We start from the raw sequence: 14,834 nt of genomic DNA, 5'->3' as shown, positions 1-14,834 counted from the left end.
GTGTTAGAGGGTAAATTTACAGTTACTTTAGAAACTTTTTTTGTGGTGTACTAATCATATAAAATGTTCTATTTCTCAGGAATGATGTTATGAGAAACAAACCGTTCCTGCAGAAGAATGCATAATGAATGAATGCAGTATGTCCAAAGAGGGCTGTTGCATTTATAATGCATACTCGTATGGATTACTAAGGTGGAGTATCATATATGTAAAAGCTTTATTTAGGGATCTGTTGAATTATTCCTAAAAAAAGATTCACAACGACCCTCTCTGCAGAAAGGTCTGGCTCCTGCTGTCTCCTTTTTAAACAGTCTCTTCTTCCATGCAGTAAGCACTGCAATTAGTAGAATAGGGGAGAGCATCTGTCGTCTTGAGAGAAACCAGACTTGTTTTTCTGCGCTGAGAGGGGGGTGATAAAAGGAGAATATCTTGTGGCCAGATGTCCACGCTGGTGTTCAATATGATGCAATAGGGCCCTGTGGAGGCGAGTACTCCCGGACCCTGTGCCGCCATCCCACTGCTCACGTTTTCTCAGCAGCACACAGCACCCTGAATACTGGCACCTCGCAGCGCGTCATGGCAGCTCACCATGGAGCAGCTACACGAAAATGGATATCCTGTTTCAGTTCTCACCGCCTGCTTAAGCGCCCACCACAAACATTTCATTGAAGACAATAGTCTCCCTTCCTTCTAAATAATCAGTGTTGTGGATTGTAACTCATTCATTGGTTCCGTAGCTTGCTATAAAAATGACAGAAATTATTTTGTGTGATCTACACTTTTTGGTTCTTAATGTGTACAATTCTGTTTGATTTCCAAAGGAGCATGACTGAGCTGTTAAAGAAAATCTAAGTATATAAAAGTTATGTAGTTGACCATGGTTTGTTAAGAAGGTCAACATGTGACAGCCATGACATTACTGTATGTTAAGTATATATATCAAACTAACCACATATCAAACTAACCACACCCTGGGAGACTGCTGTGATCCTGCACATTCTACATAACCTTGTTGCATATCAACTACTTCCTCATTTGCAAACTGCACCCCACAGTGCACCCCTATGCAGTAAGGCTGTGAAACATATTGGACTCATAGAACCAAGGTTACCTATATAACCATTGGTTTTAATTCTCCTCAGTCAACACTTCACACCCACAAGGTCAAACATGTGATAAGTGAGTCCCGAGGGAGGAAGCAGTGGGCCCCACTCAATATCAATAGCATTTCTGAAAGCTTGTCTCACCAGTCAGTAGAGCAATGGTGTGAAGTATCCTCCCTCAACTATATGAACAGGAGATGGAGAGTGTATCCAGACTCAGCTCACTCTTCCTCTCCACCACAGCTGAAGGTAATCTTGCGTCCATGTGTGGAGAGCATTATGAGAACAAGGGCTACAGTTTCGTGTGTCTATATCATTTTAATCTAACTCACTCTTCTCAATGGACAACTCAACTCAGAATAAAAATGTTACAGCTTTGACTTGCAATGAAATCCATAATGACTGCCCAAGACAGAGGTTACTGACTATGAAACTGAGGCAAGATACCAAGACTTCTCCCCTCCATGCATGTGCAGCCCAACTCAATGGTGTTTGACTTCTAGGTCACATGGGAGGCTAATGATTGTATTTCAACCCATAAGAGTAGATTGCTTTTTTTGACAATGGATAGTAACGATTTGGTATCAGAATTGTAACAAAAGGGAAAAGACATCTTTAGACTCTTGAGAATGCAATTCTTCCATTCTAACATCTGAAAATACTAGTGCATTGGTATTTGATTTAAATTCACTCCTGTTGCAGCCTATGAGAGATAAGACCCTTTTTAAGAGTAAATTCACCTTCATACCTTCATGCCCTAACACAGCAAATCACCCCTCAAAACCTATTGCAAACTAATTGAAAAAGGTGCGTATTCAACACTAAACAAGAAAAGAGAGTACAAGTCAGAGAGAGGAAATAAAAGAACATCAAACTAATGCTGCTCTAATCATAGAATGTGCTCACAAAGGTAGTGCTTTTTCATTCAAAATGGTGAAAATTGCACTTTGATCCCACAGTTGTAAACTATGATTCACCAGAAACTGAAGAGATTAGCTGAGAAGTATAGCCGAGAAATAGCCAAGAACAAATTTGTTTCATGAAAGTTGACTTGGTTTACCTGGTGTTCTATAACCTTCCCAAAGCGCATAAACCTATAATAAAGCAAGCCCACGTTAAGACAATTGTCCTTCTTTCACAGAAAATGCCACTACGTTAACATTTTCTGGAATTTCAAATTAAAGCACTTCCGTTCTATAAATATGACACTATTGACATGATTAATGTCTTGAGATATGTTGACTCCACTGAAGACCATGCATTGTTAGTGTAATCTGATGCTGAAAGCCAATATACTAACAATTCCCAGGAAGATGGTTCATATGCTTGATTTTCTGTCTGAACCACCATTCTTTTGAGACAGTGCCCAGCACCAACTGTACTGGAGGCTTAGCACAGCATTTTCCACAATATAATCATTTTCTGATTAAACATGTTTTTTTCCTCAGAAATAAGAGGTACAGCAATGGGGGGCACTATAGCCCCAAATTATTCTCATCTGTACACTGGAGACATTGAACATATGTTTGTATGCAACATCCAAACAACCTTTCTCTGCTACATATAAAAATATAAATGATGATATCTCGATGATATTCCTAGGCAATGAAGCAATACTGCTTAGTTTCTGTCAGCTTTTGAATAGACTTTGATAGAATATAACAAATTCTTTCTAGACATCACTATAATTATAAAGAAAGCCACACTATGTGTACTGATGTTTTTACCTTAAACCCACCCAGATGATAGCACGTTCCTCAGAGGGGACAGCTTTCACCCCTATCGTCCTACAAAGAGCCTTCCTATCAGTAAGCTTAATAAGGTGAGGAGAATCTGTAGTTTAGACAGTCATTATGCAGACCAAGTGAAAGACCTAAGCTCTAGATTTAAAGAGAAGAGATACTGGGATAGCTGAGTTCGAAGGGGAGCCAATTAAACACCTCTTGGTCATAATGTTTAAATGCAATGTGAATGGTAAAAACAAACAAATGGATACCATGTTGTACTCAGTACTCACCACTAGGTGTGGTATTTAAGAACATAATCAAAAATGCTGTCACATCATTGTCCCTAGCCTTCACTTAGAAGATCTACTGGTTAAACTAGACCTACCACCCCCAACCAGAAAACCTTTCATGGCAACATTGAAGAAGGTAATTACAACTGTGACAAGTTGTGCCTAAAGTAACTTTAAGCACAAATGTAATTCCTTCTGCCATCTATTGACTGGAGCCTAAGTCAAAATTTGTAACCTCCTGTTCAACACTGTATTGGTATTTCAACACTGAATGGTATTTATCTGCTATGGTGTCCCCATTTCATTGGATACCATTCCTTTCTAAGACTAATTTATGCAGCTGACAAACTGTGCAGTCCCATACATATGCAAATATTCCTTTCCACTGGTTTGGCTAATGTGTCTCCATGAGTGTCTTTTGTATTTTGAAACAACTAAAGTGACTAAATAGGTTGTCGTGAAAACTGCTCTCAGATGCTCCGGTTTACTGTTCTCATGAAATCTCAATCAGGTTGGATGGCAAACTTTCCGATGCACCTTGTCCACCAAACTTTGGCTCTGTGGGTTTATCACCTGCCAGATATCCTCATTATAAGACTGAATAAAACGAAATTGAGTGATCCTCTCCATGGCTGTGAATGTGTACACTGGATGTGGATGTACAAATGCCACAAAGGAATTTTCAGGCTTGTCTATGCTAGTTTGTGACAGTGCGTGTTTGATGTTTCGAAATACTCAGTCTTGAAAGTAAACCCCTGTGGGCACAGTGCCCATCTGATGGGCTGAACTAGCCTGGGTGGTGTTGAATACCTACAAATGTGATTAACAGCTTGCCTTCCAGATATTGTCTTGACATTACAGCTAAGCACTCTTGCACTGCATTGGAGTAATTTCACTCTGCCAATACCTGACAAGTTGGCATCTGTGTATGCCATGAAGGTGCACTGTCTGTTTGGATACCCTCAAACAGGTGGTGGTGAAAAATTGTCCTTCAGCATCTGGAAAGTCTGCTGATACTCAGGTATCCATCTGAATTTAGATTCTGGAAAATTGGGCACATATGTATGGGATCAGCTAGCCCTGGCAATTAATCATAGCAGTTCTTTCAGGTTGATGGGCTCAGGGTCTGCTTGCAACCTCATTCACAGTCATGACATATCCTTGGAACTTAAAAGCAGGAAAACCAAAGTGACACTTTTTGATCTTAAGTGTCTGCCCTGCACTCTTCAAGCGATTAGACTCTGTAGAGCCAATAAGTGACACTTATAGGCTGGTGGAATAGATAGTCATACTGTATCATCTAGACAAAAGACATTTTTCAATGCTTTTCCTTAACAACCTGACAAATGTTTCAACATCTCTCCCACTGCAGGTAAAGGGAAAGCACGGCTTTCACTGAGGGTATTCAGATGTTAAAGCCACAACCAGTTGCCACAAACAACGTACTGCTAACAGCTTTAGATTTGCTGTGAGTTAACTGAATAGAGCTGATACTATGCCAGTCTTGTCATTGTGACTGGGAGGTTCATTTCTGAACATAGCCTTTCTGGGTTCATTTAAGGCACTGACTGACTTTCATGAAAGCTCTAAACTGCATTGAGGATCCAGGGGCATGAGCTCTTATTCAGTAACAAAAAGGGGAGCAGTTTTCTGTTGTCAGACACCAGCTCCTTTTGGACCGGTTTTGAGACCATAGCCCTTGCTACTAGAAATAGTATTTGTAAGGGCTCAGGCAGGGACTCAGTCGCAGACCAAGAGAGCTTCACGTTGCAGGCGGGATTATAAATGACGGCAGGAAAGTAGCGAAACAAAAGCAGGCAGGGTCGAAAACCAGAAGGCAGTCCGTGGACAAAAACAGGGTCGAATAACCGAAGCAGGCAGGATCAGGAACCAGGCAGGCAAACGATCAGGCAAAGGGACAAAACGGCAGGCAGAAAACGAAGACGAAGGGCAGGCAGAGTCAGGCACGGAGAATACGGAAATCCAAAAAAACTGCGGGAACGAAACGGGTACGAAAACGCTGAGACGAACTGGCAAACAAGACAGGAACAAGCAGGGTAGAAATAGGGCTGGGCTGATGAGGAGATGAGATGCAGGTGGGCAGGCAGGCAGGTGAAGGTAATGGGGCAATCAGGTGGGCGGCGACCAGGCGGGGAGCGGGGCGGGGCTGGAACACAAGGAAAAACAAAAAGCACATGGACAGGGAAAAACAAAAACACCACAGCTAGGGGGGCGGAGCCCTGACAGTATTACTCTGGCTTTACACCATGTGTAATTTTTCAGAAACTTTGCTCTTTAGTCACCATTAATTGTAGATTTTATATCATTAATGAGCATGAAAAACAACCCCCACATAAGTGAAAAATAGAAATCAGACAATGCAAGCTTTGCATTTAAGGGTACATATCAATTGTAATGGTTAACACTAAAATCAAACAGCTACATTTTTTTTTTTACATTTTCTCCCTTCTTAGCCAACTTTGGTAGTGAACAGTTATACAGTTACTCACCACTCCTATTTTCAGTGGAACAAAGCTAACATGTTTCACAGTCACTGCCATTGATGTGGCTGATTTCAAACCTCTGCTGTGAGGCTCAACCTCAGCTTACTCCTGCAGCAAGAGCTTTTACCATCTGAGCCACTCAGGAGGTATACAGGGGTATATTTTTGCCTGATATGAATCTTGTTCTATCATGACTGCATCATAACTGCATTCATCTACAAATTGTGCATCCAATTCTCATCTACAGAATACATCCCATAATGAAGTGTGATGTCCACAAGGTTGTTTAGATCAAAGTAAGCACTGAGGCCATGAATCTGATGGTCTTTTATCACTACGAATGCATATCACAGGACCATACGGCTTCTTTGGGATGCCTGGAACCACTATGATCACTCTTTCAAGAATTGCCAAATTTGCATTTTTCACATCAGCTATATTATGAAACCCATACTCTTGCCACACATTTATACTTGGCAGGGAGCTGCACAACAGGCTTTTTAAAATTATATTCATGATGCAGATTTCCCAAAACATAGTAGAACACCAACAGAGTGCACATGCGTACATGTGCATATGCGTATGTGTTTGTGTGTATGTGAACCCAGTAGGTCGATAGCCTCAGATTCATCAAAATATGCAAATCTGGCAGCCTTACAGTATTCAGTCTTCGGAGGTATGAAAACTTCCTTCTGCACACTTCTACTTCCGCATTTTCAGCATCTCCATCATGGGTACATATAAAAATGTTCTGCTTTGCATCACAATTCTTTCCCCAGCTGTGCTCATCTGATATAATTTCTCTTTTCCACTGAGTGGAAAGCTCTGTCAAACTTCTTCATAAAATATTACATAGAAGTGAGTTTTCCTTCAATGGTAGCGTGAAGTCCGTGTCCCTTACAAATCCTTTTTCTGTACCCTTGACTCAGTGTGTGTCAATCACATCACCAAAGTGGTGTAATTGTCTATCAAGGGTTGGATTGTGCTTAAAGTAAGTGTACTATGTTCTTGCACCTTTTGGAAAGCAATCATTCTTGTACATTTACAAGGACATAAACAGGACAGGTTAAAGTTTTTGTGGGTGTGTTTGACTCAAGCTCACCACAGACAGATCCTTCTCTATCCCACGACAGGCTGGTGCGTCCTTACAGCACATTCAAAGCATAATGGGAGGACTCAAAAACAGTACACCAAAGTGATGGTTGAGATATATCTCTGTTCAATCACTGAAGCCTAATATTTTTCATAAACACCTGTCCTTTTCTCATTGTTTGTGAGGGTGAAAGAGTAAGGATTTGTTGTATTTAAAAGGGGTTTCAAAGTTTTTATAGGTCTATGTTTTTTTTCAATTTTAATGACACTATGAAGCTAGAGTATAATATAAAACTATAAAACCTGTATTTAAAATTTGTAATTAGTGAAAGAGTACCTTGCCTTGAATATAGGTGTTATTGGAAGGACTTTTTTGGGATGTTCATTTCTTTTTTTAGTTAACATATTCCAACTCTCCACAACTGTTGAATGGACCACTGCTCGTCCGTAGAATTTTGGATCATCCTGAAAGGCATCTTTCCTATCTACAGCAAACTCTCTGCATGAGACCAACTAGGCAGAATTATAGGTGAAATGTGCAATCTCACAGCATAGCATTTGTGAAATCCATTCTCAGTGACTGTGTGTCTTTGCAAAGCCCTTTTGGGAAATGGTACACGGTTCTGGAAATAGGAAAGATTTTCTTGAAACCTTCTGGATGCCATGTGGCATAATTGCAGGTGTTTATCACCTTTAAGTAATTTTCATTTAAAAGGGCTTTTAAAAATGATCAAATAGACACTGTAACCTAACAGTATGCTTATGTGGATTGTGGGTTATTTAGGTGCATTTCAGTCTTTCAACTGTACTGTGATTCAACTGGCTGAGTGACATCATTGTGGAAAGATAAGTTGTAAAATACTGTAATTGAATGAACTCTGATAAACCATTTGTTGAATAAGTTGCCTCACATAATATACTGTATGTTCCTTAAGGTTCAAATTTGATTAGTTTCACATTACAATTTCAACGCAAATATAATGCCGGTGTAGTTGCCCATATATTTGTAAAGGTTGTGGGAATACACAGGTCATTCATTTTCCTCTTCAGCTTCAGCAATGTTGGACTTGACATTAAAATTATAACCCAGTCATCCCTAGGAGCCTTTATGGCAGTTTGTATGATTACTATGATGTGTTGCTTTTATACGTGTTGAAAAGGATGATGTCTCTGTATTTTACTTCTCTTACCCACCACTCTCCTGCAATATGTAAACATATGCATCACCTAGGCCAAGGCCAAATCATATGTTTGATCCAACTACTGTGCTGGTATTGGAAACTTGGGGAGATCTTGATAGGCTCCAGGCACCTGTCTGACGTGGCCTCACCTTTAATGTATGTTATAAATGCTTCAGTGGAGTGTCAGCACTCTGAAGAACACAAAGCCTGTTGCCTGAAAAAAAGAGACCGGTTACCCTCTGTTGTTCGGGCTTTATTCTGTTCCTGGAACCCGTTAGATTAGAAAAACTAAACCAAAACACTGTGGGCCCTGTGGACTTCATCAAATAACAGTTGTCAGTTATTAAAATAAGCCCTTTTCACTATAGTTCCAACAGTCTCTGGATTCAAACAATTCACAGCTGCTCCTGTGGTGTGATCTTCAACCCATGTATTCTTACATGGAAAGAGTGCAGTCTTGCATCTGCAAGAGCCTTGATATGTTTCAGATAATGTAAATCAGATTAAAGGGATTCAGACTGTGACTGCTGTGGTTATGATTGATGATGTACTTATCTGCTACTTGTCCATATGATTGCTAATTTATTGATAACTCTAGATAAATGCTAACTAATTTAAATACAAAAGTTTTAGATAACTGTTACATTTCTTAGTATCCATTTCTTGGGTTTTGCTATATTTTTTCAAATAAATACAGTGGATATATTTCTCACTGTGACTCATAGTGTATTTGTTCTATAAATAAACATGTACCAATAAATAAATAAAATATGTATAATGTACTGCATCTATGCCAGAAATGCCAAGAGACAGGATTAGCACTCTATGCAAATGACCCACATCATGTGGAAATAATCTGTGACTCTTAAGGATGAAATACATTCTTGTGCACATCAGTACAGTGAACTCCACTGTGCGAAATAACAACCTGCCCAAAAGTTACATCAGTGAACAAATTCAACAAAAGGACAATTAACATTCACGTCAGTCTTAGTAGCTTAGTTGTGAAACACATTTTTGATTTACCCAAACTAAACATCAGTTCATTTTAAAGGCTACATACTGTTTGTAGCATATTGTGAAGCACATTTTCTGCCTCAGATGTTGAGAATAAAAGGTATTACACCATTCAGACATGGAACAGATTTTTTATTTATGGGTGTCTTAAAGAAAGTATTTGAAAGGTATGAAAAGATTAGCAAGGCAAACATTTTGTGTCCGTTTAGTATTTTTTTCTTTAAATATTACACAAAATAAATAATTTATCTGAGAGCAGCCCACATAAGCAGTGGATGAACGCAATGCAGTGGCTTTGCATATCAGTCACTCTGTCAGCTGCTGTGTTAATTTGACACAAACAGTACTCATTTTGCCTCAGTTCCTCCAGCAACTTTGCGTCGTTAGCAGTTCAGTGGGTCCTGAAACACAAGTGTGAATTCAAAGTCTTTTAAATGAGCTTGTGTACATATAAATAACCTCTCTCTAAGATCAAGCACGCATGCACACACACACGCACGCACATGCACACACACAAATCAGTGGCCACTGTCCGTTAACTTACTGGGTATAACAGAATAATATGTCGTCTTTTTTTCATCCCCACTTCCTCCTTTCTTTTGACTGCCATTTTAAAACAATTTGGCACAGATAAAGGGAGTTCCAATTTCATCATGTGCTCACAGGTTAAAACATCCACAATGAATGTGTGACATTAAGCAGTTTTGGCTGTACAGAGAGCCCAGACTGTTCCTTTCAATAGTGCTTTCCTTTTTTAGAACAGATGTCTTTTGAGAAATTTTCTAGTTTTTTGAAGGTTGTCTTTTCTTCAGTGCAGTAAAACCCTCCCTCAAGCTCAGTCCAGTGTAGTGACTACACCATGATGGGAAGAAAGTGTGTGGCGGTGTTCTTCCTCCGTGTCTTTTTCCCCCTCATTGACTTGCCATTGGCGCTCAGGCCCACAAACATCTGCTTGTTCTTGTTTCTCCATTTAGCGGACGCATAAGTGTTGTATCCATTCTCCTCAATGCGCTCCTTCAGCATGCAGTCAATGCTGAATTCCTTCTAGAAAATGAGAAGGGGAAAAATACTGTAACCTCTTTGTTTTTAGTCTACTCCTGTGTAGCTGTTTGAAGTAGTTCTGTGGCCTTTGTTTTATTCTAGTGGTTTGTGGGTTCATGTCCAACATGAAACCTTGAAGCCCTGAGACCACTGAGTATGGTTTCTTATATAACTACAGCAGTAAAAACAAAAGCCCTTAATTTCTATGACCTTTCAGATGATGGCATGCAAATACAGGGCTACAGATGTTACCATGTTTGTCAGATCCAGGTCATGACACAGGTCCGTATAAAATGTGGTTTTGCTAGTCGCCATGTAAATTAAAGCGAAAACACACAATGTGATTTTTGGAAACTGTAAACAAATGTACCTATCACATGACACAAGCTGGCAAAGATGTATTTCTGTGAATCAAGTTAATCAAGTTTTGAAATTGGGAAGCTGTAGCATGTGTCTCCACCTCTGGATGCAGCTATATTTGGTTCTGCCAAATAGTCAGTAGCTCAAATGAAAACTCCTGTTGTCACCAGAGGTCAATAAGCTTCTCATTTCCATTCTCAGTCCAATGTGCTTTCATGCTTTAGCAGTTACATTTACCCCTGTTTTCTAAACTTTTGTGACACTGCAAAACTGAATACATTTTTCATCTGATGGTGTCTAATAAGGATGCTTGAAATGCAGCTCAGATGGAATGCTCTAAATCCCATTGCTTGGGAGCAAACTGTGTGTGAGGCTTCATGTATAGCCACTCAAAGGACAATCACTTCATGTTTAAACATAAGATCAGCAGTGTTGTAAAAAAATATGAGAATTTGTTGCATTAAGAGACCTAGGTTTAGGAAGGTCTAATGAGTACTGGCGAAACCTGGGCTTATTCATTATTCTTACTATGGAAACATTTACTGAAAACTCTGAATCAGACTTTTTATACACCCATTACAAAAACCCTAGAGTAAAAAATTATTAACACTGGCCATATGCATGCAGTTTAATTTTAATTTGTGGCACTATAATTCATTACAGTAAATGATGCTTGCTCTTTTATGTCAATGATGTAATGGTATTCGCAAAACTGATAAAACCAAGGACACCCCCAGCCAACACACTTTCATTCTTTAACTTGTTTCATAACAATCACTTGTGTCAGCTGAATTTCCATATAACCTAATTGGGTGTTTAACTTCTAACGGGGAGTTAACTCATTCGGTGCTGTGACTGTCAACCCATTAGATCATGAACATAATGTAACTCTTGACTACACAACTGCAATCAATAGGATGTGCAAGATACACATTTAACTTCAGAAGACATTTGCTTTTAATTTCCATTGGTATACTGTGAAATAAAAACTGTAACACATTATGTTCATTTTCCTATTGCATGTTGTATTGCTTTAGTATTTAAAGGCAGCAGAGTAAAGGTTATAGACCAATAGAAAGCCTTTCAACAGAAGAAGAGAAAAATGCTGGGTCTTGTATAACCTTTTGAAGGCACGTGACAGGAAACACAATTATGGGAAAGTGTTTGGTTCTACATGTTAAACATTTATTATCTACCTTGTAAGGACCACTTGCTTGGAATGCAAAACTAAACACTTTTTCAGGAGTTCATCAGAACTCATTCATTCTCTATGGGAGTTCAAATCTGCTGTTAGGGCTATGGAAGAAGAATGTATTGGAAACTGTCAATTCTTTGAATAAGTTCTCTGCTCTTTCCCGCTCTCTCTCTCCCTTACTCTCTCTCTCGCTCTCTCTTTCCTCTTTTTCTTTCTACCTCAATGCCTTGTGTGCTCTCTATTTGGTGCTCTGAAGCATTCTATTGGTATATTGTTATTGCCTTTTAATGTTTTATATTGAATAGTTTTTTATCTTTCTTTTTGCCTGTTATGTGCTGCTGCCTTCTTGGCCAGGTCTCCCTTGGAAAAGAGATTTTTATCTCAACGGGACTAAGCTGGTTAAATAAAGGTGAAATTAAAAAAAATCAATATTTTCTAGAAATGTCAAATTGATTTCAAGCTATAATGAGATGTAAATATTATATGTTAATTAAAAATTAATGTAATGATGATTTTGCTGAAAGCAGCCAACCTGTAATGAAAGGAATAGATGTGTTGTCAGCATCCGAATAGAACTAATAGACAATTTTTAGAAAGACTCTTTCTGAAGGAGTGAAGAGAGCCTCAGGGTGGCTCACAGTTGCATCTTCTCTTTGAAGTTCTCCTTTTGCTGAGGGATTATTGTACAATGAAATGAAATTTCCAAAGCCACCACAAGGGACTTTTTAAACCCAAGAAATAAGTATCTCTGCCAACATCAAACAAGCTGAGACTTGGAGTTTAGATGTATTATATTGGAGCAGAGGCTAACTTCGATATGGGAAAAGTGGAGAAAAAAACATGGTTCTTACATAACACAACTAACTACTGTTAATGTGGAGCTTCATCACTCACCTTAAAGAGAAATTCATTTATTTTTACTCAGATATCACAACAATGAAATAATAAAGGCCATAGGGATTTTTATAGATTTAAAATATGTATACATGTTGACATGACATGCTACTTCATGGGTCTAGAAGCCAGATTAAGTTCAGAATTCCTGAAACCTAAAGAAACCTTCCTACCCCTGCACTGATTATGGAATCCTAATGGATAAGATGTTGCTCACCTTTCATGAATGCCACAAACTAGTTATGGATACAGTACATCACATGGTGGCTATGGCAAAGTCAGTACAATCTTCAGCGATAGAGATCTGTCTGCATAATGTGATGACCATAATTAGGAGTGTATACAGCACTGTGTAACTGTAATGGATGCTACTTCTTTAATGGCTAGAGTCAGACTCAAGTGGCTATTTTAGAGTATAACCAGTAACCTCTTACAAGAAAATTTGTGTGCTGCACCAGGTTTGTAGTGTGTGATTTGCTGGTGGATCTCTGTGCTGGATACTTACCGCCCCGTACACCTCCCCCCTCTTGCTGATTGCCAGGTAATAGTTGCTGCTGAGCCCTCTAATGGCCACAACTCCCACATCCACAGACTTAATCTCCAGTATACCTAAAAGGCAGAGAATATGTACAGTACAGTGCATATGTTATTATACAATTACCCAATTATAAATATGCTGCCATACTGTTATTGCTGTTTTATTATCTGCATCAATAAACTGTTTTACTGTTTCTTTCAGTCTTGCGTTTGAGAAATAGACAGATCATAGTGATGTGCTGTAACATGATGCGTGTGTTTCCTCCTCCCCATCACTCCACACGTATAACATTTCCATCCCTCTGAATGTCAGATTAGCTTTTGTTTCAGGCTTTAATTATAAACGACCTTATGATGCTGCAATGGTATTCTCAGTTGACGTCTTTTGAAAGAAAATAAAGATATTAGGCTACAGTGAACAAGCTGCTGGCCCATGACGAGCCATTGTGCTTGACATTTAAAGCAGAGAGCTCAGGGATGTTTGGAGTTTGTGATACTGTGGTTGCCCTAGCTCTGAGAGCTCAGGGATGTTTGGAGTTTGTGATACAGTGGTTGCCCTAGCTCTGAGAGCTCAGAGATGTTTGGAGTTCGTGATACAGTGATTGCCCTAGCTCTAGGATGCTTGGAGTTTGTGATACAGTGGTTGCCCTAGCTATGAGACATTGCACTGTAGGATGCATTGAAAGAGATTCCCCGTACCATTGCCTTGGGTCTAAAGTAAACTGTGTAGCGCCACCATTGGTCTAAAATAAAGCAGCATAGTGTGTTCTCACAGCAGCCGACCCCTGTCTGTGCTTGTGTAATGAGAGGTATCTCCGCAGTTCCTCTCAGCTTACTCATGGCCCTGGCGTGTCGCCTCCTTGACTCACAGATGGTCATGGGGAACAGACAGCACTTAAGTTTCATCTCCATGCTAACAGCCTGTAAGGCCTCTCTGACAGTTGTTTGGCTGGGCTGCGCTCTGGAAGCTGTTGTCCTTTGCTTGTTTGTTTTCTGAGAAGGCTGGCACAGTCAGTCTAAACCAGAAGCTCCATGCCATTTCGTGGGGTATGTGATTCTTGAACTAATTACTGATTTACATAGTAGTAGTTGCTCCTCTTTCACTCCTTCAGTCAATTACATAAACCCATGCAGCCATTGGGGATTACAGGGGATCAGATGTGGCCCAAAATGACGCAGAGGCATGTTGTTGTGGTTGGGAGCCTGGCCCCTTGCATGAGAGGTCAGTGGAGACATTGTTTTAACAGGCAATACTTGATGTTATTTAATTAGCTTTCCCTCATGTCCTGTGCAGGTTTCCATATTGTCCTTGATGACTTCCTTCCTCCTGCGAGATTTCTTTGCCTTATGTGATTGCTGCTTGTCACTTCTGTCCTTCAGTCCTACATCAGATCAGCCCATGGATCAGTCCCATTCTACACTACTACGTCAGGTATTCATGTGAATTTTACAGCTAAGCTTTACATTTGATGCATTGTTCATTCTAACTCATTATTGACCTAACTCAGAAGAGCTCTCTTATAAGTCCTTGAGCAACTCACAACATTCTCAAGAAACAACTGGATTCTGGATTATTACTATAATAAATGAATAAACAAAGGACATTTACAGGCAGACCAATAGACACATAGAGCATGTACATTGAAGTAGACATTAGAATGAGAAATATGAAAATGGACGCAGGTATTTTTTAGGCTAGGTATTTGAACATGTCCATTCATTATTATTAACGTGCAGTTCATCACTGTGAATGTCACCTCAAGGCAGTGAGGTTTAATCAACACCTGTGAAGCAGTGACACAAGCTCTGCGACCATGACACAACACGACATTCAAGATCTGAGACAGGTCCTTCCATAAAGGATCAGGTTGCAGGGTATCAAGTGAGCATGAA

The 14,834-nt window shown here is 39.6% G+C and overlaps 1 protein-coding gene across 1 annotated transcript in view; it reads right to left on the bottom strand.

The window, feature by feature from the left end:
- Window positions 1-9,766: 9,766 nt before the first annotated feature.
- Window positions 9,767-14,834, bottom strand: part of fgf10b (fibroblast growth factor 10b) — a 28,501-nt gene continuing 23,433 nt past the window's right edge. Inside the window, exons 2-3 of the mRNA XM_036527803.1 lie at window positions 12,910-13,013; window positions 9,767-9,958 (exon numbers count right to left, since the gene is read on the bottom strand). Coding sequence (XP_036383696.1) covers window positions 9,767-9,958; window positions 12,910-13,013 — 296 coding nt within the window. The remainder of the gene's footprint in view (window positions 9,959-12,909; window positions 13,014-14,834) is intronic.

This window comes from Megalops cyprinoides, chromosome 4 (assembly GCF_013368585.1).
Source record: "Megalops cyprinoides isolate fMegCyp1 chromosome 4, fMegCyp1.pri, whole genome shotgun sequence".
NCBI lineage: Eukaryota > Metazoa > Chordata > Actinopteri > Elopiformes > Megalopidae > Megalops > Megalops cyprinoides.
Note: the sequence above shows the minus strand (reverse complement) of the source record. Positions and strands in the feature narration are given on the sequence as shown.